The sequence below is a fragment of the Sphaeramia orbicularis genome, chromosome 6, assembly GCF_902148855.1.
Source record: "Sphaeramia orbicularis chromosome 6, fSphaOr1.1, whole genome shotgun sequence".
NCBI classification, from domain to species: domain Eukaryota; kingdom Metazoa; phylum Chordata; class Actinopteri; order Kurtiformes; family Apogonidae; genus Sphaeramia; species Sphaeramia orbicularis.
In genome coordinates, this window is record NC_043962.1 from 51,013,503 (window position 1) to 51,040,778 (window position 27,276).

Consider the following 27,276-nt stretch of genomic DNA (forward strand, 5'->3'; position numbering starts at 1 on the left):
CATGCATTTGGTATCTGGGCCTTCAGTGGGGACTTACTGGACTTAATCCACCTCTTAATGCCACCATTATGATGCCACAATTATAGATACCATAATTACTATAGAGAAAACTCAAAATAACAAGGCGTGGGCATTTCCCGTATTGAGGGTGAATACCAATATTACTAAAGCAAGAATCCCATTTAAGACAACTCCAAACCTCTACAGTAAGACCACAATTGGAGCAGTTCCAAATCAATATTTATCAAATAACATGACAAAAACATGTAAATTTTTAATAAAAAATATTATAGCCTACTCACTAGAGATGGTCATTATTTATATACAAAATCCAACCTCCTTTCTTTGCACAGGAAAGCTTCAATGACTCTGTCATAAAGGTGATCTGTATGTTTCAGTTCCATCAATAAGAATGTTTTATACCCACAATGGGTGATGAAGGAGAGGAAAATGATTTGGTATCGGGCATTCTTAAAAACTCATTTTCAAGGCAGACTTTTCCCAAAAAGCTGGACATCATGAAGAATGTTCGGCCAACCCTGACGCTAGCTAGCTTGTTGAATGAACTTTAAAACTTACATCAGGAATACAACTGGACAGAGGTGACTCGCAGCTTTGGCCTCTGTGGTCATAGTAAAGGACCTATTAATGGAACTGAAATACACAGTACAGACATGACAGAGTTGTTGTTGAAGCTTTCCTGCACAAAGAAAGAAGGTTGTATTTTTATATAAATAATGACTCTAAATAATGTCTCTGGTGAGTAGGCTATGATGTTTTTTTATTTAAATTTTGTATGTATTATTGTTATCTTATTCAATAAATATTGATTCCCAACTGCATTATAGTATTGATGGTTTCTATAATTGTGACATCATAGGGATGGTATTAAGAGGTGGATTAAGTCTATTAAGTCCCTACTGAAAGCCCAGATACCAAATGCCTGCCACTGCTCAAATGTGTCAACAGTTCAATTGAATTCAATCTAATTCACTTCATTGGCATGAATCAAAAAGAATATTGCCAAAGCTATAGTTTTGCTCTTACCATCCAGTCAGAGGAAGGATAAATGCTGATGACATTAGGGGGTAGCTTGCTGGCCCTGTGAGGTGAAATTGAAATCTGATTGGTTATACAAACAGTCCCGATGCGATACAGTTCAAGTTACATGGCCCATCCCTACTCATTTTGAAGGCCCAGGGCAGATTAGATTAACCCTGGCAACACATAGAGACTGAAATCTGATTGGACAAAATATCTCACATCTACATACATGTAAATGCAGCCAAGGGAAAGGCTATGAAATGAAGGGAATAGTCTTCTGGGAATAAATTAAAACAATTTCATGGAACAAATATTAGAATTTAGGTTGTAAATGTAGGTCAGATGATGATGATGAGGCCAGCAGAGAATGCCTTGCTGGCCCTGATGTCCCACCACTGTTCAGAACCCATCTTGATCCTACTGGACTCTGAGTTAACAGGGATCACAGTTCTTTGTGGGATATTCTTGCTTGACAGTGACAACTTCTGAGCCTCCACCCAATATTCATCCACCTTATGTTCCAGGCTCCACGGATTGAATTTGGATGAGGCGGGTGGGTGGGGGCATCACCTTTTTTGTTCTACCTGTACCTTGGTATGGCTTTATTTCTCCTGGAGGAAACACTATATAAGTTTTGAAAGCATGAAACCTGAAGAGGGCTCTTTTCAATCATCTGTGTCCCAGTTCTGACATTTCTCTGTAATATATTTGTTTTTTGTTTTTTTAAATGTATGAACAGAAAAACATCACATGCACTAAAGTCTAAAGCTGAAGAGAAAAGTGCAGCTCATCCCTGAGGCACATCTGACATTCATTCAACCTCACTTTTATTCTGAACTAATCTGAATAATTCGGCACATGTCACATATTTGTTTGTTTTCTGAAAGTTTCACAGAATGCATCAGTAAAAGCTATAATATATACCTAGTTAAGGTGTAAATCAACACTGTTTGAAAGATGAATCTGATCTAAAGGTCCCGTGATGTTCACACAATCTCCCTTTTGTTGTCAGTGTTCTGCAGACAAAGCTGATTCCAGGTCAGACTGAAACTCGACACACTTAGGCTCATGTGAGACATATCTGACGAAAATTTGTCCTGATGTGAAACAAAGACGAGGTTCACCAGGGATCTGACATGGATTCATTTCTTTCTACAGCCAGCAGCAGAACAAATGTTGAATAAAGATTAAAAGTCAGTAATGTGCCATAAAAACATGATAAGAGATCAGGGGCCTATTGCATAAAACCAGGATTCCGTCATCCAGGATAAATGATTTAGCTGCGTTCAAATAATCCAAAACAAGGGCGTCCGGGCTTAATTGGTTGCACAAAGACCAAGTCAGGATGAACAGACATGGATTCATCAAGCCAGGTGTAACTCATCCTGGATAAGTGCGCACACCAGGCTTCCTAGATAGATCCCGACATTGATCATAGATTCACCAATTCACCATGACAACTAGAGTGGCATACTTTTCCCTGTCAGATGCAGAACTCCTCATTTGTCTTAAGAAGAGGTAAAGGACCAAGTCAAAAAGAAAGGCAACACCACCACAGTTATAAAAACAAGCATGGTAAAGGACTGCAGATGGCCTGAATGAGTAAGTAGTGCACAAATTCACACTCACTACTCCGCTGAATCCATCACAATTACAACCCAATTGCAGCTGTGTGTTTTTCCTGCAGTGTTGGCTGCAGGTAACCACGGCTCTCCTCCTCCTGTCCTCTGTGACGCTGTGCCAGTGGTATATATGCATGTGTACCATCCTTTTAAATTATTAGTTTGCATTTATTAATTGCAGTGATTTCTTAAGGTTGCAGTAAGTGGTGGTCTGTTATCAGCCTCCACGTCCATCAACTGTTGCTGCTTTGGCTTTGCTGCTCTGCTTTGGTTTTGGCTACACATAAAATCTCTTTTGGTGCTATGTGCAGCTGATTTGGGTTCAGCCCACACTGTCTACTGTTGCTCCGGGCTTTTGGCCACCAGCTGGACCTTGGGTTGGCCCCCTCCTGTGAAAGTCCAGCTCCCTCTCGTGCTCCCAGGCCTGACCCCCCACCTTCAGAGGACACAGCTGATCTCTTTTTTGTAGCTTGTATTGTTTGTTTCTGTGGTGTTTCAATACAGAAATGTGAGATTTTATGTTTGTATGAAAATACATTCCATTTTGGTAATGACCCAGTGGAGGAGCGAACTCCCATGAACCCTCGAGCACCCGATGGAGGGTATAGAGCTGGTCCAGTGTTCCGCGACCAGGACGAAAACCGCATTGTTCCTCCTGGATCCGAGGTTAAACTATCAGTCGGATCCTCCTCTCCAGTACCCTGGAATAGACTTTCCCTGGGAGGCCGAGGAGTGTGATCCCCCTGTAGTTGGAGCACATTCGGTCCCCTTTCTTAAAAAGGGGAACCACCACCCCGGTCTCCCAATCCAGAGGTACTGTCCCTGACTGCCACGCGATGTTACAGAGACTTGTCAGCCAAGACAGTCCCTGCACATCCAGAGACTTAAGGTACTCAGGGCGAATCTCATCCACCCCCGGTGCCCTGCCACCGAGGGGCTTGCCAACCACCTCGGTGACTTCAGCTCGGGTGATGGACGAGTCCACCTCTGAGACCTCAGCCTCTGCTTCCTCCATGGAAGACATGGCAGCGGGATTGAGGAGCTCCTCGAAGTATTCCTTCCACCGTCCGACGACATCCCCAGTCATGGTCAGCAACTCCCCACTTCCACTTTAAACAGTGTTGGTGGGGCACTGCTTTCCCCTCCTGAGGCGCCGAACGGTTTGCCAGAATTTCCTCGAGGCCAACCGATAGTCTTTCTCCATGGCCTCCCCAACTCCACCCAGACCCGAGTTTTTGTCTCCACAACCGCTCGGGCTACAGTACGCTTGGCCTTCCGGTACCCATCAGCTGCCTCCGGAGTCCCATGAGCCAACAAGGCTCGATAAGACTCCTTCTTCAGCTTGATGGCATCCCTTACTTCCAGGGTCCACCACCAGGTTCAGGGATTGCCGCCATGACAGACCCTGCGGCCACAGCTCTGAGCAGCCGCTTCGACAATGGAGGTGGAGAACATGGTCCACTCAGACTCAATGTCCCCAACCTCCCCCGGGATCTGGGAGAAGCTCTCCCGGAGGTGAGAGTTAACGACCGCGCTGGCATCGGGCTCTGCCAGACGTTCCCAGCAGGCCCTCACAACATGTTTGGGCCTGCTGAGTCTGTCCAGCTTCCTCCTTTGCCAGCGGATCCAATTCACCACCAGGTGGTGATCGGTTGACAGCTCTGCCCCTCTCTTCACCCGAGTGTCCAAAACACATGGTCGGAGGTCTGATGACACGACAACAAAGTTGATCATTGACCTCCGACCTAGGGTGTCCTGGTGCCAAGTGCAGTCATGGACATCCTTGTGTTTGAACATGGTGTTCGTTATGGACAAACTGTGACTAGCACAGAAGTCCAATAACAAAACACCACTCGGGTTCAGATCGGGGAGGCCGTTCTTCCCCATTACCCCCCTCCAGGTCTCACTGTCGTTGCTCACGTGAGCGTTGAAGTCATCCAGGAGAACAATGGAGTCCCCAGTCGGAGCACCATCCAGCACCCCTCCCAAGGACTCCAAGAAGGCCGGGTACTCTGCATTGCTGTTGGGCCCGTAGGCCGAGACAACAGTGAGGCACCTGTCCCTGACCTGAAGGCCTTTCGTTCACCGGGGTGAACTCCAACACATGGTGGCTGAGCTGAAGGGCTATAAGCAAGCTCAGCTGCCATATACACAAGAAGTGAAGTTGCTATATGACGTACTGCATGAAGGCGTGGGGTAATACTTACAGATGTAATACAAATCCACTCACCATCATTCAGAAAAAGCCAATACCAATGATCAGTAAAATGTCCGATAGGGAACACACACATCAGTTTATTATCAAGTTAAAAGCTTTAAAGTTTAGTGACTTAGTCCACTTTAAAACAGCACAATTTATGCTCAAAATAAAATATAATTTGTTGCCTGTTCATATTCAGAGCTTGTTTGAAATACAGGAAAGTGTTTTTTAATTTCAGAGGAAGTCATGTGTTCAAAAAACCTTGTGTTCGGACAAATTTGTCCTAACACAAGGTTTGTGCTTTGTGCTGTTGGAGTAAATGTTTGGAACAAGTTAAGTCCTGAGTTAAAGACTGTACAACATTGTTCATGTTTAACACTATTGTTGTGGTTTATGTACTTCTTTTGTTTCCAGTTCTGTGAGACTGAGTGATGTAAGGTTTTCATGGTCCTTATCTGCCATCTATTGGTTGGTAGTGTTTAGGGAATCTACTGATGATGTCATAAATGTTGGACTTTATTCTGCTCGGAAGAAGGACCCAGTGTTGACACTTCTGATTTTCTCTTTGTTTGTTCCTGAGCCTCAAGTTGGCCTTTGAAGGCATCGTCGGTACGTTACATTTTGTTAGCCTAAAGCCTTAAAGTTACAGTACAAGATCGTATCTATGTGTGTTAATGAGCTGGCTAAGATAATCTAGCTTCAAAGCTATTTCAAAGTCTTCTGTTAGATCGAATTCTAAATGGAATTGTATTTTCATTTCTCAGTTTTACCCTACTTCAATGACCATAAAAAGTGGACTGGAACTCATCGTCCGTGTGGTTTATTGAGGAGGAGTTAACTAACTGTTGTCCTTGGCAAGGTGTCGGGGCAGGACAGTACAACTATGTTTAAAAGAAATGTCATGAAAATATATGAAGAATGTGAATCTTAATTTTTCCACAACTCAAACTATTGAATTGTTTAGGTTTTTTTGTTGTTGTTGCTATTGTTACTAAGCTAAAGGCATTGGTATCCATTTTAATTCATTTTTTAGATGATATGAATAGGGGGGCTGGCAGAATAAGTTTCGGCTTCAACCTATTCCTTTACAGACTCTTTAGTTTTTCAAACATTGTATCTGCACAATGCATAATGCTTGAAATGTCTGAATAAACACAATTACACTGAACTACTGTAATGATTGCAAAATTATCTAAAATCATAATTTATCTAAAATTATTGAAATTAATCATCACAAATGTTTAAACACTGACAGAGGGTCTAGTTAATGTGATTCCATTGTGTAGTGGACAGTGGAATAACTATTGGTTTCCATTTGTGGTGACTGTTGACTGAGATTAGATTAAATAAATCATGGAATTCAGCCTGGTCTGGAGCACGCAAGCTCCACAGAATAAATCTCCATGGTAACTTGTGAGTGAGAATGGTGTAGTGGTTAGTGGTGCTGCCCATTATACAGGAGGTCCTAGGTTCAAATCCCAAGCAAGCAACAGTTTTTGGCAGACGGCCATTCTCCAGGAGTCTGGGTCTGTTTGAGGTTTCTGCCTGTTAAAGGGAAGTTTTTCCTCGCCATTGTCAACAGTCATAAGTGTTTGCTCCTGGAGGATTCTGTTGGGTTTCTGTAAATTGGCTTAGAGTCTGGTTTTGACCAACTCTATATGTAAAGTGTCATGAGATAACTTTTCTTATGATTTGGCGCTATATAAATAAAATTTGATTTGATAACTTATATCATAACACATCCCGCTTTGCCCTATCCTGCTTTTGTGCAACCAGATCATGAATAAATCAAGCCAGGATGACCAACACATCCCAGTTTAATCCCTTATCCTTGTTTTGTGCAATAGTTCCCTGGTACTCCTGCAAAACATGAATCGGAGGTCAAGTTGAGGCTTCAGGACCACATTTTATGAAGCCGGTTAAGTGAAATCTCTGACAGGAAACTAAGCTCAGTGAACATACTGAACATCTGCTTACAATAATTGTTAAAAAAGTGTTCATAGCTTTAGGTCTTGAGTTCACTAATGTCTACACAGATGAAGAAACACGGGTCAAATACCTGGTTAGACCTGAATCAGATGTGATGATAGCAGTTCTGAAACCAGAATTTCTGGAGCACATCAGGATTTTTGGCTTATGCACAAGCCCATTAGCAGCAGAGGTGGAAAAAGTACAGAAAAATTTTAATTAAGTAAAAGTATTTTTACTTTGCGTAAATTCTACTCAAGTAAAAGTATCCATCAAAAAATCTACTCGAGTAAAAGTAAAAAATTTCTTAATTTAAAATTTATTTGAGTAAAAGTTACTTAGTTACTTTCTATAACTTGATGTAAAAAAGGACAACAAGTCACAAATCCAATCCAGCAGAAATTCAGAGGGAGAATGATAATGGAGAGATTTCTCCCTCGATGTTGTGGGATGCAGGTAAGGCTGTGATTAGAGCAGTGGTTCTTAAGCTGGGTTCGATCGAACCCTAGGGGTTCGGTGAGTCAGTCTCAGGGGTTTGGCGGAGGTCAAGACACACACTCGACTCATTAGTTGGGTGTGTGTGTCGGGCTAGGTCTGTGTATGTAAACAAACGGCTTCGGAGACTCTTTCTCTGATTGACATCCAATATACGCGGTGTATTGTTGTTGCTTATAGCACTACAACACAATCTGGAAGTGTTTATAATCTCTTCCACTCGTCTGACGATGAATTATTTGAGTATTTTCCACATCGATGTTATGACTTTTGCTACTTCCTGTTAACCACGGAGGCAGCCATGTGTAGCGTTTGTTTACATTTTTCGGTCACCGCACTGGTCAGTTACAATCATGTGACGACCAACGCACCGTCGCGGATGGAGAAATCGTATTACGCTAAAGCCGTCAGTCACACTGATTTGCAGTAAATATTCATTATTATTGTAGCCTGATGGAAATTAGGTGATGGGTGTGTGTTAAAATGTTAAAAATGATAAATAGCATAAATACAATAAGTTCATTATTGGAATACATAAGGTTAACAATTAAAACCATTTCAGTGTGGTAGTATTAAAGAAGGTCATGTCTTTGTGAAAAGGTATGTCATTTGTTGTGAGTTCATGCACTGTATTGGTTTTGTTCTTTGAACACAGTGATGTTAATGCACGGTTCATTTTGTGCACCAGTAAAACATATTCCTGTGTCTTGAATTTGAAAAAAATCATATTTTATTTTTTAATAAAGAAGGGTTCGGTGAATGCGCATATGAAACTGGTGGGGTTCAGTACCTCTAACAAGGTTAAGAACCACTGGATTAGAGGGATATTAATTGCTAAATCAGCATATTTGAAAAGGAAAAAAACAGGAAAAACTCAATGAATTAGAATCAGAACCGAAAAAAGTAGAAGAAAAGCAGAAAAACAATGTTGATGAGAAAATAAACCAAAATATCAAAAGGATTAAAACAGAGATTAATGACATTCTAACACAGGAGATTAAAAAAAAATGGTTATATACAAAGCAGAGGTATTATGAAGCAGGAAGTAAATCTACAAAACTACTGGCATATAAATTCAAAAAATGCAAATGGCAATGAATAACATTTACAAAATAAGGGATTCAGTTATAAATTCAACAAAATATAGGACAGAAGGGATGCATAAATGTTTCGAAACATATTACAAGGTGTATTCTCAACCAAAGATAAATAATAAAAATCAGATAATTTCATTTCTAGATTCTTTAAAATTACCAGGAGTGACAGAGGATCAAAACGCTACCCTGACAAAGGAAATCACAGCTGAAGAAATTAATTCAGCAATTTCAAAGCTGAAGACAAAAAAGGCTCCGGGCACAGATGGATACACCTCTGAATTTTATAAAGTGCTCAGGGAGCCATTGATCCCCCTTCTAAAAAATGCATTTAATTGGGTACTAAAAGAGGGAGAAATCCCAAACTCATGGAAGGAGGCCTTCATTTCAGTTATTCCAAAAGAAGGAAAGGACAAAATGGAGTGTTCTAATTATAGACCAGTTAGTGTTCTTAACCTGGACTATAGGATATTCACCGCTATTCTAGCCAGACATTTAGAAACAATTTTACCAGATATAATCCATCAGGACCAGACTGGATTTATAAAGCAGAGACAGTCACAGGACAATATTCGGCGTACACTACATGTGATGCAAAACACAAGTTAAAAACGACTGGAAGCAATAATGTTGGGATTGGATACAGAGAAGGCATTTGACTCCTTCAGATGGGACTTTCTGTTTATGGTAATGGGACGATTTGGTTTTCATGAAACATTTATCAGGACCATGCAATCTCTTTACAATATACCGCCAGCCAGAGTCAAAATTAATGGAAATCTCTCAAATTCTTTCATACTAGAACGGGGGTGTCGCCAAGGTTGTTCAATTAGCACTCTCTTATTCACTATATATTTGGAACCACTGAGCCAATGGATAAAACAGAGTGAAAATATAAAAGGTGTAGACATGGAAGGGGGTGAACAGAAAAAAGCACTATTTGCGGATGACGTGTTAATATACTTAACACAACCCACTGGGTCCCTTCCAGCATTAATGTCAACACTTGAGGAATTTGGACTATTTTCAGGTTATAAATTAAATGTGAAAAAGACCCAGGTTCTCTTATTCAACTATGATCCTGACCAATCCATTAAAGAAAGATTTAGTTTTAATTGGAATTCAAAATTCATTAAATACCTAGGAGTAAACCTTCCTCAGGATTTATCTCAATTGAAATCAATAAATTATGGTCCATTAATTTCAAAAATAAAATCAGATATGGTAAGGTGGAATTTCACAACTTTAGTTTCAAGACTAGAAGTGGTTAAAGGCGGCCATACACTGTGCGATTATTTCGATCGTTGCACGCAGCTCCATCTCAAACTGTGCGAATCAGTCGTACAGTCAGACTCACGATTCATGTTCTCACACTGCACGGACCGACGCTCGTATGCGACCTGACTGCTCACACTGTAGGACCATACACCACAGGACGCACGACACGTTTGAGTGTTGTATCCGGAAATACAACGTTAAAATACCAAGGAATCCATAAAAGTGCATAGACGATTGTGTATTGGCATGAGTCACGAAATGGTAGTGCTGAACAAAAACCAATGAGCTGCTTTGGTAATATGTGCCATTATCTGCGGGGAATCAAAAAAGAAGAAAAGACAACAATGTGTTTGGTGCAGGAATTGGTTGGCCAGACGTGGACAGTATGAGCTGTCATCCTATAGCAGGAACTAGAGGTAAGCTGCAAAAGCTAAACTGCACTAGGACAACAGCTAGCTACTGTTAGCTTGTACGCTACTGTACGCGTCTGTGTTCGCGCATGCACAGTGTGAGAATTTGAGGCACATCGGTTCATGGTACTGCTTTGACAGTACGATACACTCATGAGGAGCGAGCAGGATTTCAAACAGCTCCGTTTTCCTTGCGAACACGCGATTGCTGGTCGTGAGGTGGTCGTGAGGTGCTAATCGCTTCTCTTTACCCCATGTACACTGCACGAAGCACGACACACGATTAGAGGCACATCGGGCCCGATCCCAGAAATAGTCGCACGAGTGAGAAATCGTCTCTAAACTCGCACAGTGTAAGGCCGCCTTAAAATGAACGTTCTTCCAAGGTTACTGTATTTATTCCAAACTCTTCCAATACAGGTAACAGATAAAGAATTTACAGAGTGGGATAAATTCATCTCAAGATACATTTGGCGGGGGAAAAGACCAAGAATAAGATTTAGAACTTTACAGTTGGCCAGAGTGAAAGGAGGACTAGCCCTGCCCTGTCTTAGAAGCTATTATCAGGCTGCACAATTAAAAACTTTATGGAACCTGTGCAATCCAGCCTACAGAGAAAGATGGAAGGATATTGAGTATTTTACATCAAATACTGTTCCAATACAAGCCATCATAAACGATAAAAACTGAGGGAACAACTCAAAGAGGATTTAAATCCATGGCTGGGTATATCCCTTAATATATGGTTTGAAATTCTAACAAAAAATAACCTAACAGAGCAAAGTAGGATACTGCGTTGGATTGCACATGATTCAGAGGAGAAAATTTTCAAAGTCCAATTTCCATTCACATTTGAATCTATATACTTGGGAAAAGAGAACCAGGGGATAACACATTCACAGGACAAATATTTATTCAGAATATTGTCAGTAGCAGGGAAAAAAGCCATCACCAGGAAGTGGCTAAAAAAGGATGCACCAAAAATGGAGGACTGGATAGAGGTTATACATGACATCTATAGAATGGAGAAGTTGACTTTCTCTGTCAGACTGGATTTAGACAAATTCACAAAGTATTGGAAAAACTGGGTTGATTTTATAAAACTATTAAGAGCTGATTTTACTGGATAAGAGTAATGTGCATATAGATCCATGTAAACCCTGGGTTTGTGCTACACTTTAAATGTTCAATGTTCATCTTATACAAGGGAAAAGAATGGAATGTGAAATATATGTGTTACTTCCCTTTAACTATATTTTGGGTTGCTTTGTATATTTTTACGATTCCTGTCAATGCTCCCCTATTTGAGAATGGTTTTTTTTGTTTGTTTTTTGTTTTGTTTTGTTTGTTTGTTTTTTAAATTTTATTTATTTATTTATTTATTTATTTATTTATTTATTTATTTATCTATCTTTCTCTTTACATACATAGAAGTCATGTAAATGATGTAAAATGTTAAGATGATGCTGACGGAAAAAATAATAATAAAAAGATAATTACAAAAAAAAAATCCAATCCAGCTCTAGTTGTTTTTAATCAACTTTTAGTCCACATAATAATTAGGACCTTTCAGGTTATTATTATTATTACTATGCTGTGCAAATTTTGTTCAGACCACCCCATAAAAGATTTTCAAGTACAAGTGGCATAAGTTGGGAATTTTTCAATCCATTTTTTCTTTACTGACAAACGCTACCTATACTGCGAATTACAGCCACTAAAGCAGACTTACTAAATGAAACATATCAAACTTAAACCAACCAAATTCAAAGTGTCCGGGACTGAGCTGACTTTGATGGGCTATCACTGTCCACCCAAAGCTCAAAGTCTAGGCTACAGCTAACAACCCAGAAGCTAGTCTATTATACATGAATTAGGATGATTTCACATGGCAAAAAAAGGGTGTCTAAAAAAGGGGTGACTGAAAACAAGATAAAAACCCTTAAATCTGAGGAAAAATGTATTCTATGCTGTCAGAAAATTTCACTTGACAAGATTTCTTGACATTCCAGCTTGGGCTCTGGAACCCAACCCCTGGAGAGGGGCTGGACTCTCCACTTCTCTGGCGTTGCCCACGGTGAGAGGCAGCGGGCTGGTGTGGGCTTGCTCATAGCCCCTCAGCTCAGTCGTCATGTGTTGGAGTTTTCCCCGGTGAACGAGAGGGTCGCGTCCCTGTGCCTTCGGGTCGGGGACAGGTGCCTCACTGTTGTCTCGGCCTTTGGGCCAAACAGCAGTGCAGAGTACCCGGCCTTCTTGGAGTCCCTGGGAGGGGTGCTGGATGGTGCTCCGACTGGGAACTCCATTGTTCTCCTGGGTGACTTCAATGCCCACGTGGACAACAACAGTGAGACCTGGAGGGGGATGATGGGGAGGAACGGCCTCCCCAATCTGAACCTGAGTGGTGTTTTGTTATTCGACTTCTGTGCTAGTCACAGTTTGTCCACAACAAACACCATGTTCGAACACAGGGATGTCCATAAGTGCACTTGGCACCAGGACACCCTAGGCCGGAGGTTGATGATCGACTTCGTGGTCGTGTCATCAGACCTCCGGCCACGTGTTTTGGACACTCGAGTGAAGAGAGGGGCAGAGCTGTCAACCAATCACCACCTGGTGGTGAGTTGGATCCGTTGGCAAAGGAGGAAGCCGGACCGACTTGGCAGGCCCAAATGTGTTGTGAGGGTCTGCTGGGAACGTCTGGCAGAGCCCGACGTCAGTGCAGTCTTCAACTCCCACCTCTGGGAGAGCTTCTCCCAGATCCCGGGGGAGGCTGGGAACATTGAGTCCGAGTGGACCATGTTCTCCACCTCCATTATTGAAGCGGCTCCTCAGAGCTGTGGTCGCAAGGTCTCCATTGCCTGTCATGGCGGCAATCCCCGAACCCGGTGGTGGACCCCGGAGGTAAGGGATGCCTTCAAGCTGAAGAAGGAGTCTTATCGAGCCTTGTTGGCTCATGGGACTCCGGAGGCAGCTGATGGGTACCGGTGGGCCAAGCGCACCACAGCCTGAGCAGTTGTGGAGGCAAAAACTCGGGTCTGGGTGGAGTCTGGGGAGGCCATGGAGGAGGACTATCAGTCGGCCTCGAGGAAATTCTGGCAAACTGTCCGACGCCTCAGGAGGGGAAAGTAGTGCGCCACCAACACTGTTTACAGTGGAAGTGGGGAGCTGCTGACCACGACTGGGGATGTCGTCGGACGGTGGAAGGAATACTTCGAGGATCTCCTCAATCCCACTGCCACGTCTTCCATAGAGGGAGCAGAGGCTGAGGTCTCAGAGGTGGACTTGTTCATCACCCAAGCGGAAGTCACCGAGGTGGTTGGCAAGCTCCTCGGTGGCAGAGGAGATTCGCCCTGAGTACCTTAAGTCTCTGGATGTGCAGGGACTGTCTTGGTTGACACGTCTCTGTAACATCACGTGGCAGTCGGGGACAGTGCCTCTGGATTGGCAGACCAGGGTGGTGGTCCCCCTTTTTTAAGAAGGAGGATGTGCCCAACCACAGGGGGATCACACTCCTCAGCCTCCCGGGGAAAGTCTATTCCAGGGTACTGGAGAGGAGGATCCAACCGATAGTCGAACCTCGGATCCAGGAGGAACAATGCAGTTTTCGTCCTGACTGTGGAACGCTGGACCGGCTCTATACTCTCCATTGGGTGCTCGAGGGTTCATGTGAGTTCACCCAACCGGTCCACATGTGTTTTGTGGATTTGGAGAAGGCGTTTGACTGTGTCCCTCGTGGTATCCTGTGGTGGGTGCTTCGGGAATATGGGATCTGGGGTCCTTTGCTAAGGGCAGTCCAGTCCTTGTATGACCGAAGCAGGAGCCTGGTTCGCATTGCCGGCAGTAAGTCAGACCTGTTCCAGGTGCATGTTGGACTCAAGCAGGGCTGCCCTTTGTCACCGGTTCTATTCATAATTTTTATGGACAGAATTTCTAGGCGCAGCCAGGGGCCGGACGGGGTCCGGTTTGGGGACCACAGGATTTCATCTCTGCTTTTGCAGATGACGTTGTCCTGTTGGTCTCATCAAGTCTGGACCTTCAGCGTGCCTTGGTGTGGTTTGCAGCCGAGTATGAAGCGAGTGGGATGAGGATCAGCACCTCCAAATCCGAGGCCATGGTTCTCGACCGGAAAAAGGTGGCTTGCCCTCTCCGGATTGGTGGAGAGTCTTTGCCCCAAGTGGAGGAGTTCAAGTATCTTGGGGTCTTGCTCACGAGTGAGGGAAGGATGGAGTGTGAGATTGACAGACGGATCGGTGCAGCATCTGCAGTGATGCAGTCGCTGTATCGGTCTGACGTGGTGAAGAAGGAGCTGAGCCGAGAGGCGAAGCTCTCGATTTACCGGTCAGTCTATGTTCCTACCCTCACCTATGGTCATGAGCTTTGGGTCATGACCGAAAGGACAAGATCCGGGATACAAGCGGTTGAAATGAGTTTCCTCTGCAGGGTGGCTGGGCTTGGGGATAGGGTGAGGAGCTCAGTCACCAGGGAGGAGCTCGGAGTAGAGCCGCTGCTCCTCCACATCGAGAGGGGCCAGCTGAGGTGGCTCGGGCATCTTTTTCGGATGCCTTCTGGACGCCTCCCTGGGGAGGTGTTCCAGGCATGTCCTGCTGGGAGGAGACCTTGGGGAAGACCCAGGAAACGTTGGAGAGACTATGTCTCTCGGCTGGCCTGGGAATGCCTCGGGGTCCCCCCGGAAGAGCTGGAGGATGTGTCTGGGGAGAGGGAAGTCTGGGCATCCCTGCTTAGACTGTTGCCCCCGCGACCCCGCCCCGGATAAGCGGTGGATAATGGATGGATGGATGGAAGATTTCTTGAATTAAGCATGTCTACAGATGTGTGCACACTTAAAATAAGAAATTAACTCTTAAAACCAAATAAATTATCTAACACTTCTAAATCTAAGGTTGTTTTTTTTTTAAATCTTAGTAAGCACCAAATAATGTGTAGTGCGTAAGAGACCAATTCCCAGCCAGCATGTCCATGTGGACCCCAGAAGAGTTACAACTGGGCTACATATAAGGGTCCCACGTGGGTTTGTTCACGGTTTCCTTGGTGGCCCCACATGTGGTTACCCATATCAGAATCAGAGTCTCTTTATTATCATTGTACCAAGTACAATGAAACTGAGGCAGAGCTCTCAGGTTCAGTGCAAGAATTTCCAGACAGACAACAAATATCAGTAAAACAACAACAACTAGAAAAGCACTTGGAGAGTGCACACCTCCACCAAGGCAGATCAGTGCCCCCCACCCCACCCCCCACGATCACCACCAAAATTTAAACATTTGTTCTTTGTGCCACTATCAACATTTCCTGAAATTTTCATCCAAATCAGTCCATAACTTTTTGAGTTATCTTGCACATGGACAGGCCATTTTTGTAAAGCACTGTGAATTGCCCTGTGTATGAATTGTGCTGTACAAATAAATCTGCCTTGCCTTGCCTTACAGACAAACAGACAGACAAACCAACGCCGGCAAAACCATAACCTCCTTAGCGGAGGTAAATATCAGTAAAAAGCACAGATATTTACATTAAAAAATAAAAAAGTAATGCAAACTAAGATATTTGTAAAACATAGAATTTAAGTAGTGCGAATAACATGAAAAGTAGTGCAAATGACATGAAAGATAAATATCGTGAAATAAATAGTGTGAAGAATAAATGATATGACATATTCAGATCTCTGATTCTGATTCTGATATGGGCAATCACATGTGGGGCCACCATGGAAACTGTGGACAAACCCAAATGGGACCCGTATATTACAGCCCAAATGTAACCCTTCTGGACGTCCACATGGACATGCTGGCTGGGTTAGGGTTACGACCCGTGCTGGCTGGGTCATAAATAAAATCATGCACTCTTATTATTTCTGACTGTCCTCTGATAAAACCAATTTGTAAACATGAAATGTTAGTGGTCAGTGGGGCTGGTTCTAGATAGTCATATATGAGGTGGCAATCAGGAAAGTGAAAGAAGCACATGCTGCTGCTGGCGTATAAAGTGAAAGTGAAACTTAAGACGCTTTACTAATTCCGCTAAGCCTCCCACTGTTGTGCAGTTCATTTTCCTTTTCCCTACCTTCAGAAACTTTTATTTGAGGGGGCAGGATGTTTGTTTAAGGGGGCATTGCCCCCTCTTGCCCCCTCTTGCCCCCCCCCAGAACTGGGCCTGATCACGATGGATTGCCAGGCTATGCCAAAATAACTGATATCATGAAGGCACATTTTGCTTAACAGAGGAAGGTTTTAACCATAAATATAATGTTTGGAATACACAGGCAAAAGCACATATACTCTACTTACCACCACATGCTTTCGCAGATTTCATGTGGGAGTTTAAAAAGCTGACACCTCTATCCAGTGGGGCAAGCACATTTTGCATTGCATGATGAAGTTATTGCCTTATTTACATTTGGATACAAAGAGTTGACCAAGGATTTCCTTCGTTTTTCGATTCATCTTTATTTTTTTTCTGACAGGAATTCGATGTCTGCTTGGCAATCCTCAACCTCCTCCACAACCTTTATCTCATGCTTGGCACAAGCCATCATCCAATGACAGACTACATTAAAATTGTGGGAATTCTCCGCATGCATGCCCATGCAATTTCCTTTCAGTTCAGGCCGATTGTTTTTTTTCCTGCATTTAATTTTTTTACCTACTAACGAGGGTTTTTCCAATGTAGTGAAGTAAAATACTTGGGTCAAAATGTACTTAAATAAGAGTAAAATTACCTATTTCAAAAACTACTAAAAAATTACAAATTACTTACAAAAACTACTCCATTACAGTAACATGAGTAAATGTAATTAGTTACTTTCCACCTCTGATTAGCAGCATATCACCACAGTGTTATCGGTTCCGACAGGAATGCCTCACAGAAATCATGGGTTATGATACATCAAAGAGAAAGACGTGTTATATTGTGTGTTCTGCTCTCAGTATGGTCTCACATTTGCGGGGAAAACAAAGTTCAACAATTCAACTTCAAATTTTAAGCATGAAACTCTTGTAAAGCATAACGATAGCAATAAGCACAAACAATGCAGGGACAGGTGCATTGACAGGGCTGCAGCGCCCTTGCCAACAGCATTTTGAAACAGGACTCGATCGGTCTGCCAAGCAGGCTGAAATGATAATAAAATTCAATACAGCCTATCACATAGCAAAAGAAGAGATGACATTCACAAGTAACATTGAACTGATTAAAAAGAATGGAGTTTGGATTAACCCAGCATAATAGCAATGACACTGCATGTACACAATTCATTGGCATTATCGCAGATACAATGAAAAAGAAGATGAGTGAAAGGATAAAGCAATCCACCTATCTGTCCTTCATGAATGATGGGGATACTGATGTGCCAACAAAAGAGTGGGAGATAGTCCTGCATCAAGGAGAGGCCTGTGAATACCCTGATTGGCCATGCTGAAGCCCAGCACACAAATGCTCAAACATGTGGATACATTTTATGTTCAACAGTTTCTGTCATGTAAGCAGATGAATTTATGTGCATGTATTATACATATTTGATATTTAATATTATGTATAACAAAATTTGGGGAGACAAAAATTTTAGGTGACAAATGTCAAATTACTGCTTGGTAACATGGACTTGAAATGGACAAATTTTTTTAGCTTTACGCATACATTCAAAACATGCGATTCTTGACCATGCAGGAGTGAGCCAGAAACTGACACCATGGCTCGTGGATTTCTTGACCAACAGGCCACAGTTTGTGAGGACAAAAGGCTGTGAGTCTGACACTGTGGTCTGCACCACAGGGGCTCCACAGGGGACTGTCTTGGCCCCTCTCCTGTTCACCATCTACACAGCCGACTTCACACACCACACAACAAACTGCCACCTACAAAAGTTCTCGGATGACTCAGCTATTGTCAGTCTCATCAACAATGGAGACGAAAATAAGTACCGAGAACTGAACCAGAACTTTGTGGCCTGGTGCCAGCGGAACTGCCTCCAGATTAATGCTGGAAAAACAAAGGAGCTGGTAGTGGACTTTCGCCGGCACAAGGCCTCCCTTCCCTCTCCGGTGAACATCCAGGGAACAGACATTGAGATAGTGGACTCTTACAAGTACCTGGGTGTTCACCTGAACCAGAACCTGGACTGGGCTGCCAACACCCAGGCTCTTTTCAAGAAGGGCCAAAGTAGACTCCATCTACTGCAGAGACTGAGGTCCTTCAGAGTGCAGAAAGCTCTCCTTAGGACCTTTTACGACTCTGTAGTTGCATCGGTCATCTTCTACTGTACAGTGTGGTCTGCTGGAGCAGCAGCATCACGGCAGCAGAGAGGAAAAGACTTAAACTGGTGAAGAAAGCCGGTTCGGTTCTAGGCTGCAGTCTCGATCCAGTCGAGGTGGTGGGGGGACAGAAGAATGACAGCAAAGCTGTCATCAATCATGGACAATGTCTCCCACCCCCTACATGAGACTGTAAGAGCCCTGGAAAGCTCCATCAGTGACCAGCTTCTTCACCCACGCTGTACGAAGGAGAGGTACCGCAGGTCCTTCCTTCCCTCTGCTGTCAGACTTCACAATCAGTCTTGCTCCCTGTAGATCACCATATATGTGGTGTAATAACAACCCTCCCTCCATTCCATCTATGTTGTATATATTCAAATCCATATTTATATAAATATATTTTTCTATATTTATAACCATTGCACTACATATCAAACCATATTTGCACTCTCCTTTTTCAACACTTTTGTATTCAAATTTATATGACTGTTTTATGTGTATGTGTAATGCTGCTGTTAACACTGAATTTCCCCATTGTGGGATCAATAAAGGAATATGTTATCTTATCTTGACAGAAACTGATATCACGTAGGACAAAACATTTTAGATATTATGTTCAACTTTGCTGAAAATAATGTGGTGAGACTCACCAGCTGGTGATGTCATGAGCAAGGACTCCTCAATTATTGATTTGGTGCAGGTGCAGCTGATTGACAAAGAAGAGGAGCAGTCAAAACACATGGAGGTGCGAGGTGGAGTTGGAGCAACTGTACGGTGTCCCGGCACTCTTCTAGTTTTTGTGTCCTTCACAATTATATAGAGCTGCTGAAGACAAAAACAGAGAGCAAGGGGAGTTAGCTGTGTGGACGCAGGCTAGGAGGGGAGGCTAGGTGCCCAGTTAGACCAGGGCTTATTGTAGAGAGTGCTGAGCTGCCATCGCTCCCTCTATGATTCTGCTGCCTGTTGCAACACCGACATCACTGTGTGACTGCCGCCTGCTGCAACACAGACGCCACTGCCTGTCACAACACTGATTCTGTAATGGACAGAGTACAAAGCCTGAACCCAAATGCAAGACCAGAACGCAGATGACAAGTTGAGAGTGTTTATTAAACACAATCACAGGAGAAAAAACACAGCTCAGAATTGTTAACACATTTGTGAAGGTGTGTGATTCAGGACTCTACGTCCGGGCTGTGAGCGGGGACTGTGGGCGGTCAGCACGGCCGAGCCGGAGAAATCCTGATAGCAACCCGACTAGGGCAAAACAGAGGATAGTCAAAAAACAGGCCAGGTCATACACAGGAGAGCAAATCAGGTCGCAACGGGACATGAAGAGAAGGCTTACTCACGGTCAAAGTCCAGGCGAGGGTCAAAACACAAAGGTAACACGTTGGAGGCTGACGTAATCAGGGGGAAAGGCAGAATCAGAAGTCGGATGAACAAACCAGGTCAGAACCAGACGAGCAGGCAGATGAGGAACAGGCAGAATTGGTGGTCGGAGACAAAAACAGGTCACAACGGGCAGACAGACTGACAGGATCCAAAAACGCTGGTGAGTAAGCACAACGAGTGTAGCAAACAAACTGGCAGAGAAACAGGGGAAGACACCGGGTTTAAATACACAAGAGGGAGGGAAGACAATTAGACACAGGTGGAACACATCAGGGTGGAGTCAGGTAATCAGACACAGGTGAAACAATCAAGGAGGGGAAGTAAAGACACCAGACATGACACATGAGGGAAAAACTTAACAAAATAAAACAGGAAATGACAGACAAAACAGAAAAGACAGACAAAATCCAGACACAGTCTGGGAGCAGACATGACAGATTCTGCTGCCAGCCGGTTCCTGGTTTCGCCATCCAGAGAAGCTGTTTCCCCAGTGTGACAGCCACCAGGTGGCCTTTATTGTGAAGCCCTTGCTGTTTATCATTCTTTTTCCTGTCTGTTCAGGAAGCTGGGGGTGTTGCTCCAATCAGGCCCTCATCTGCCTCACCTGGCTGAAACCTTTAAAATGGCTGAGAGCATGGTTGTTCTCTCTCTGCTCCTCTCCTGACCATGGGCTGTCTTCATTTAGTTTAGTTGACTGATCCACACTGCCACACACCACATGCACCTACATCACTGCTTTCATTACTGACTTACACGTTCACATTATTTTTATTTAATAAATCTTTGTTAAACTGTTTGTGCCTTGTGTGGTCTCCCCTCTTTGTTGCTGCTCCTGAGCCAGAGTAGTAACACCAGGGAGTTGAGCGGTGACACAAACTCAAACCCCAGGGGAGGGTCTTGCCACATAGGTGAGCTAAGTGCACTTTAATAAACACTGTCTATTTATTTTATATTGAGTATAGGACACCCTATCATACAGCTTTTAATTGTGTGGGGTTGGAGGGTGGCTCGAGGGGAGTGACGAGCCTGTGGACTGGACATTTCATGGCTCCCCTTTAGTCTCTGTTATATAAGACCCTTTTCACAGTGATATCAGACAACTTCCGTTGTGAAGCGAAGCAAGCTATCGCTACATCCGGTTTGAGCATTTTCAACTGAAGATGCAGGTAACCTAAGACAGCACTCAATGAAACTCAGCGTATTTTCTTCATTTTCCTTGGTATTATTAGCGATCCTTGCCGTTACGTAGCTGCCTTGATGTGGGAAAGTAACGTGAAGATATGCATGCTAGCCAGCAGGCTAACAAGCAGCAACTTAAGCTATAGACTGAATATGATAACGCAATGCAGCCAGAAAGTATCATATGCACCACACCACCTAATATTCTGTCAATTTACAGTACATCAGAAATTACTATTACTATTATTACATACTAATAATTACCCCTTGGGGATACGTGAAGTTATTTGAATTGAATTGATAACTGCAATAATCTGATAAAAGACACCAGGTCCTGGTGTTACTTGGTCACTTGAGTAATATTATAATCCAGTTGTTGATTGAGGCTCCTAAAATACTGACATGAGACAGGGAAACACACTGCACCCACAGTCAGTGGCAGTTCTAGCTTGAATGACACCCAAACAAACAAACAAGCAAACAAACAAAACACAACAGGGTTGAGCAAACTGTGATGTTTTATTATATGCCCACAAGGACATCTAAAAACATAGAAAAAGTAACAGGGTCTGTGTGGAAAAAAATAATATAATTCAAATTAAATAGACAATACCCTGACAAGAGCCTACTGTCATGTGATGTGAGTAAAGGGCTCCCATGGTTCCAATTTGCCATTCCTAAACTTGTTAAATGAATGATTCTCTTTAAAAACAATTTGCAACCAAACCAAAAAAAGGCTGTTCTTCTCTAAATATATCAGTCAACTTCTATTTTTTCGCCACTATTTAATGTATATACTAATGTAAATAATGTATTTAATGTAAATACTGGTGGTGGCAACTTCTCCCATCACTCTCAATTCTATGGAAAACAAAGTCGGGTGGTACCTTACTTGGCACTCTGTGAAGGGCCGATGAGGGCCAGTTGGCAGGGTCAGCTGACAGAGGCTCCTGTTCAGCAGTGCGACTCAATGGAGTTTCAGCTCCAGGCATTTCTATTGGACAGCATATTTTTTACTCAAATTACTATAATATATTACTCAAAGCACATAACAGTGGAACATAACACATAAACCTACTCAGACATGATCAGAAATATTAAAATCACATAAAATAACTATTGTCTGGTCAAAATGTTTGCCGGAAAACAATCACAGACACACGCACACACACACACACACACACACACACACACACACACACACACACACACACAACACATTTGCAACAATCTACGTGAGGGATCCTCCTGCTGGGAAGAAGTAGAAGCAAACCAGTCGTCATCCTCAGTATCAGACATTAGTGGAGACATCGTCACTGAAGACATCGACGGTGGCTGTCCCAGAAGTATCCAGATCATTCCAGAGGCCTGTGTATCTGAGGAGGTAGATGGCAGCTCCTCATCCTGAGGCAATGAGAACATTCCCAAAGCTGAGGGGGTAGATGGCAGCTCATCCTGACCAGTGGCATGGGATGAATGATCGAAAATCTTTTAAAAGGGCCCCAAAAATTGCATCAAAAGGCAGTAAATATAACTCTGAATCTCTGATTCAAAACCTCCATGAACTGTACATTTAAATAAACATACCATTGCATATCATTCATGTCTGTCCTTACACACTATTAATCTAACTTTCAGGGAGGAACAAGGCACACTTTCAGTGATGACTTGTTAAGATATAGGCTACCTTTATGACAAAATAGACCTTTAGCAATTAACAAATGTTAGTCTTTGAAACAACTTTACAGCATTGTAAATTCTGTTAGCTAATTACAGGACAGGACCCAACAAGGTTAACCCAAATGATCAATGGAAATAATAACTGTATGTGTAGCACTAACAGTGTTGTTGCACCACACATTGTGGTGAAATCATATATCATGTTTGTTAGTTCAGTTCAACCGAAATGTTGTAGCAGAGCATCACAAGCATCATAGTAAAAGCTAACAAACATAAGAGTTATAACCTGCCTAATTAACCATAGCCCTTTTTTCATGACATGCATAGTTATATGGAGAGAACATCTGCATACCTTTATCTTTTGCCCGTTACTCCTCTTCTTTTTCTAAATTGGACACCTGAGAGACCTTGAATACATACATTGAATACATTTTCACATTTTTTAGATATAATTTTTAACATCAAATTCAAGCTTTATTTTTATGTCTGAGGCATGCCTATGGTGTAAAAAGTATAACAGATAAAATCAGTTGTAACTTTTTTTCTACAAATGGTATTTTAAAAAGGATTACAGTTCCATAAAATAGCTCTTTAGCTAAAAAATTAGCCCACTTGATAAATGATGCGCGCAAATTTACTTTTTCATGTTGATGTTCACTTTCGCACCCCACTATCAGACCCCAAGGTAAGTTATTTACAGGAGATTATTTAATAGAATGACTCAATCGTACACAGCAATAACACATCATTTTGATTGAAGGAATCTATGATCCCACCAAAGATGCCTTTCATCATCTGGGAATAGAGACAGGGTGGGTAGAGAAAACAGTGGCTATGGGAGTAGATGGTGTTGCTGTTAACCTTGGGCAAAAGGGTAGAGTAATAACACTCCTCCAAGTTGTGGCAGGGACCTTCATTGTGCCCTTCCACTGCATACCACATAGGTTATGTGGATGATTAAGCTGAACTTATTAGGGTACTGAACAGAATATTAAAGTTTAACGCATTGTTTTAAAGATTGGAGTTACCAGTGCTGTCCATCCAAGTCTCCAACCTCGTGAACATGATGTAGAACACATATCACTACAGATCAAATCAATGAGAGAGCTGAGAGCCCTTGGGGCGGGGTTGTGAGTATGCATTAATGTCCCAAGTGGTGTCAATGGAACACACTGGCTGCCACATGTGACCCAGGCCCTGCAGACCTTGCTGAGACCTGGAGGAAAAGACCAGTATGCCCAAAAATGTGGTGTACGCCCTTTTCCACCCTCACGTTCAGATGTACAGGGGTTGGACAAAATAATGGAAACACCTTCACCTCAAGATGATAATGCCCCAATCCATACAGCTAGAATTGTTAAAGAATGGCATGAGGAACATTCTAATGAAGTTGAGCATCTCGTATGGCCGGCACAGTCCCCAGACCTCAACGTTATTGAGCATTTATGGTCAGTTTTAGAGATTCAAGTAAGACGTTGATTTCCACTGCCATCGTCTCTAAAAGAGTTGGAGGGTATTCTAACTGAAGAATGGCTTAAAATTCCTTTGGAAACAATTCACAAGTTGTATGAATCAATACCTCGGAGAATTGAGGCTGTAATTGCCGCAAAAGGCGGACCTACACCATATTAAATTATAGTTTGTTGATTTTTTAAGGTGTTCCCATTATTTTGTCCAACCCCTGTATAAAGAGTGAAATGATCGTGGAGATGTGTGGTGCTCCACGCCAACTTCATGGCTGGCGTACGCACATTTTGTGGTGGAAAATTGTTGTGGAAAAGGCCTTGCAGGTGTCAGATTGGTGTCCCACCTCTGACCCTGCCATCATGTTCTCCCCCTGGCTGGGGGTATACAGACAGAACATGATATCGGTGTTTCACTGTCAGAAAACTGTACAGTGGTTAAGTGACGATGCGCTGACCTGTATGTCTACATCTCCCACAGGCCTCTTACCCGTCTCCGTGCCACCCGAACTGGTAGCTATCCCACCCGATGTCTCGGCTACTGGTCCACACAATGTAGGTCTCGTCCGAAACTGTCCACTAGTCATCATCACCCTGCAATCTGATTACCAGCCATGTCAAAAACAGTATCTGCTGAAGCAGGAAGTGGTCGATGGCATAACTCCCGTGTTTGAAGCTTATTTGAATGCGGGAATTATAGTCCCCTGTCCTGATTCACTGGTCAGAACTCCAATTTTTCTTGTGAAGAAAGCACGAACCCCTCCTGACCCGGACACATAGAGGTTCATACAAGACCTACAGGCGGTGAACAAAGCCGTGGTTCCATGCGTACCCACGGTCCCAAATCCACACGTGATTTTATCTCAAATCCCGCCTACCGCGTCTCACTTCTCTGTCATTGACCTCTCGAACGCTTTCACATCTGTTCCCGTGCATGCAGATAGCCAATATTGGTTCGCATTTGAGTTCAAAAACAAAATGTACACATGGACACACATGCCACAGGGGTATTGCGAGGCCCCAACCATTTACAATTCTATTTTGGCCTAATCGCTGTCCCACCTTGACCTCCCACCAGGTGTTGCTCTTTTACAGTATGTTGATGACCTTCTCCTTTGTTGTCCTTCTTCACAGGCTTGTGTCGAGGCCACAAGGGCGCTTTTGCTTCACCTGGGGGAGGAAGGTCATAAGGTCAGCGCCAAAAAGCTGGAGCTTTTTGTAAACAACAGGTTGTGTTTCTGGGTCACCTACTCTCTCAGAATCAGAGGCTCATTGATCCTACACGGATCCAGGCCATTCAGAACATTGCTAGGCTGGTCACGAAGAAGCAGATGATGTCATTTTTAGGTATGACTGGCTATTGCAGGGCGCTCATTCCTGATTACTCTGAGCTTGAGCATCCTTTGTCATCATGTATTCATGGTAAGGGCCTGAATGCACTTGACAAATTTGCTTGGACGCCTGAGGCTGAACGGTCATTCACATCTCTCAAAATGGCCTTGTGTTCTGCCCCTGCCTTGGCCCACCCTGATCCAACCAAACTTTTCACTCAGACTGTTGATGAAAAGCAAGGTTTCATGTCTTCTGTTCTGTTGCAGGCCCACGGTGATAGATTGCGTCCGGTGGCATATTTTTCCACTAAGCTTGACTCTGTGGCTGCTAGTCTTTCTTCTTGTCTCCGTGCCGTCACTGCATGTGAAAAAGCTGTGGCTGCGTCACGTGACATTATCGGGTATAACCCTTTGACTGTGTTGGTTCAACATTCTGTCTCTATCATTCATTTAGAGCAAAAGAGCTCGCACCTTTCTCCGGCCCGATGGCGCAGATACACCACGGTTCTTCTTGACATGTCAAATGTGACCGTGAAGCACTGTACCACGCTCAACCCCGCCACACTTTTCCCCACTGCTGAGGATGGGGACCCCCATTGTTGTGAGGCCGCTTTGGAACAGACATGTTCCCCCCACCCTGATATCCCTGATGTGCCTCTTTCAAACCCTGACTTTCTTTTCTTCACAGACGGTTCCTCTTTTAAGGACTCTTCAGGAACAAATAGGGTTGGTTTTGCAGTGTGCACGTCCATTGACACGGTATCCTCGGGCCCCCTACCCTCACATTACTCCGCACAGGCTGCTGAGCTCGTCGCTTTGACTGAGGCCTGTAAGTTGGCTGAGGGTTGTTCTATCACTATCTATACTGATTCCAGGTATGCCTTTGGCGTGGTTCATGACTTTGGGGCCCTGTGGAAACACCGCAAATTCTTGAAGTCAGACGGTAAGAGCCGATCCTCAATGCATCTCTTGTGGCTGATTTGTTGGATGCTGTTCTTCTTCCCTCTGCTATTGCAGTTGTGAAATGTCAGGCACATCAGAAGGATGACTCTGGGGTCACACAGGGGAACTCCTGAGCGGACGCTGCTGCAAAAGCTGCTGCTTCCATGGAGTCTGCCTCCTCTTTTTTGTCTCAGCTGCTTTCTGGTGCTCCTCCCACCTCCCTTCCTGACATGCAGTCATTTGCCATCCCTGAAGAGAGGCGCGTCTGGGCTTCTTGTGGCTGTGCAGTGGATTCGTCTTCTCTGTGGTGGGCAGCTGATGGACGACCTTGTATGCCCAAACATTTCTTCCCTTGGTTTGCAAAACTGACACATGGCGTAGATCATGTGTCTAAGGGAGGAATGTTAGATGCTATGGCACAACACTGGTTTACAAAGGGGTTTACAGTGATTGCAGAGAAATTTTGCAAGAAATGTCTTATCTGTGCCGCTCTTAACACGGCAAAGTCTTTCCCTTGTCGCTCAGCAGGTCATGACCAACCAAACCTCCCATTTGACCATCTTATGATGGACTTCGTGGGACTGTCTCAGGCCGAGGGTAAAAAGTATTGTCTGGTGATGGTAGATATGTGGTCAAAATGGGTTGAATGTTTTCCAGCTAAGCATGCAGACAGCTCCACAGTGGCTAAGGCTTTGGTAATTGAAATCTTGCCTCGTTGGGGGATCCCAAGAAAGATCTCATCAGACAATGGGTCCCACTTTGTGAACGCAGCACTAACTGAGTTAGGCAATATGCTAGGTTTTGACCTCAAAACACACTGTGCATACTATCCACAATCTGTGAAAGAGAAAATAGCACCCTAAAATCAAAACTGGCTAAATGCTGCGAAGAAACAGGACTTAACTGGG

General features: G+C 43.5%; 1 protein-coding gene across 1 annotated transcript in view; it reads left to right on the plus strand.

Annotated features, from left to right (window-relative positions):
- The window catches only part of LOC115420401 (uncharacterized), a 13,589-nt gene extending 8,899 nt beyond the window's left edge, over nt 1–4,690 (plus strand). The window contains exons 4-5 of the mRNA XM_030135637.1: nt 3,687–3,754; nt 3,934–4,690. Coding sequence (XP_029991497.1) covers nt 3,687–3,754; nt 3,934–4,322 — 457 coding nt within the window. The 3' untranslated portion in view covers nt 4,323–4,690. The remainder of the gene's footprint in view (nt 1–3,686; nt 3,755–3,933) is intronic.
- Nucleotides 4,691–27,276: the final 22,586 nt, after the last annotated feature.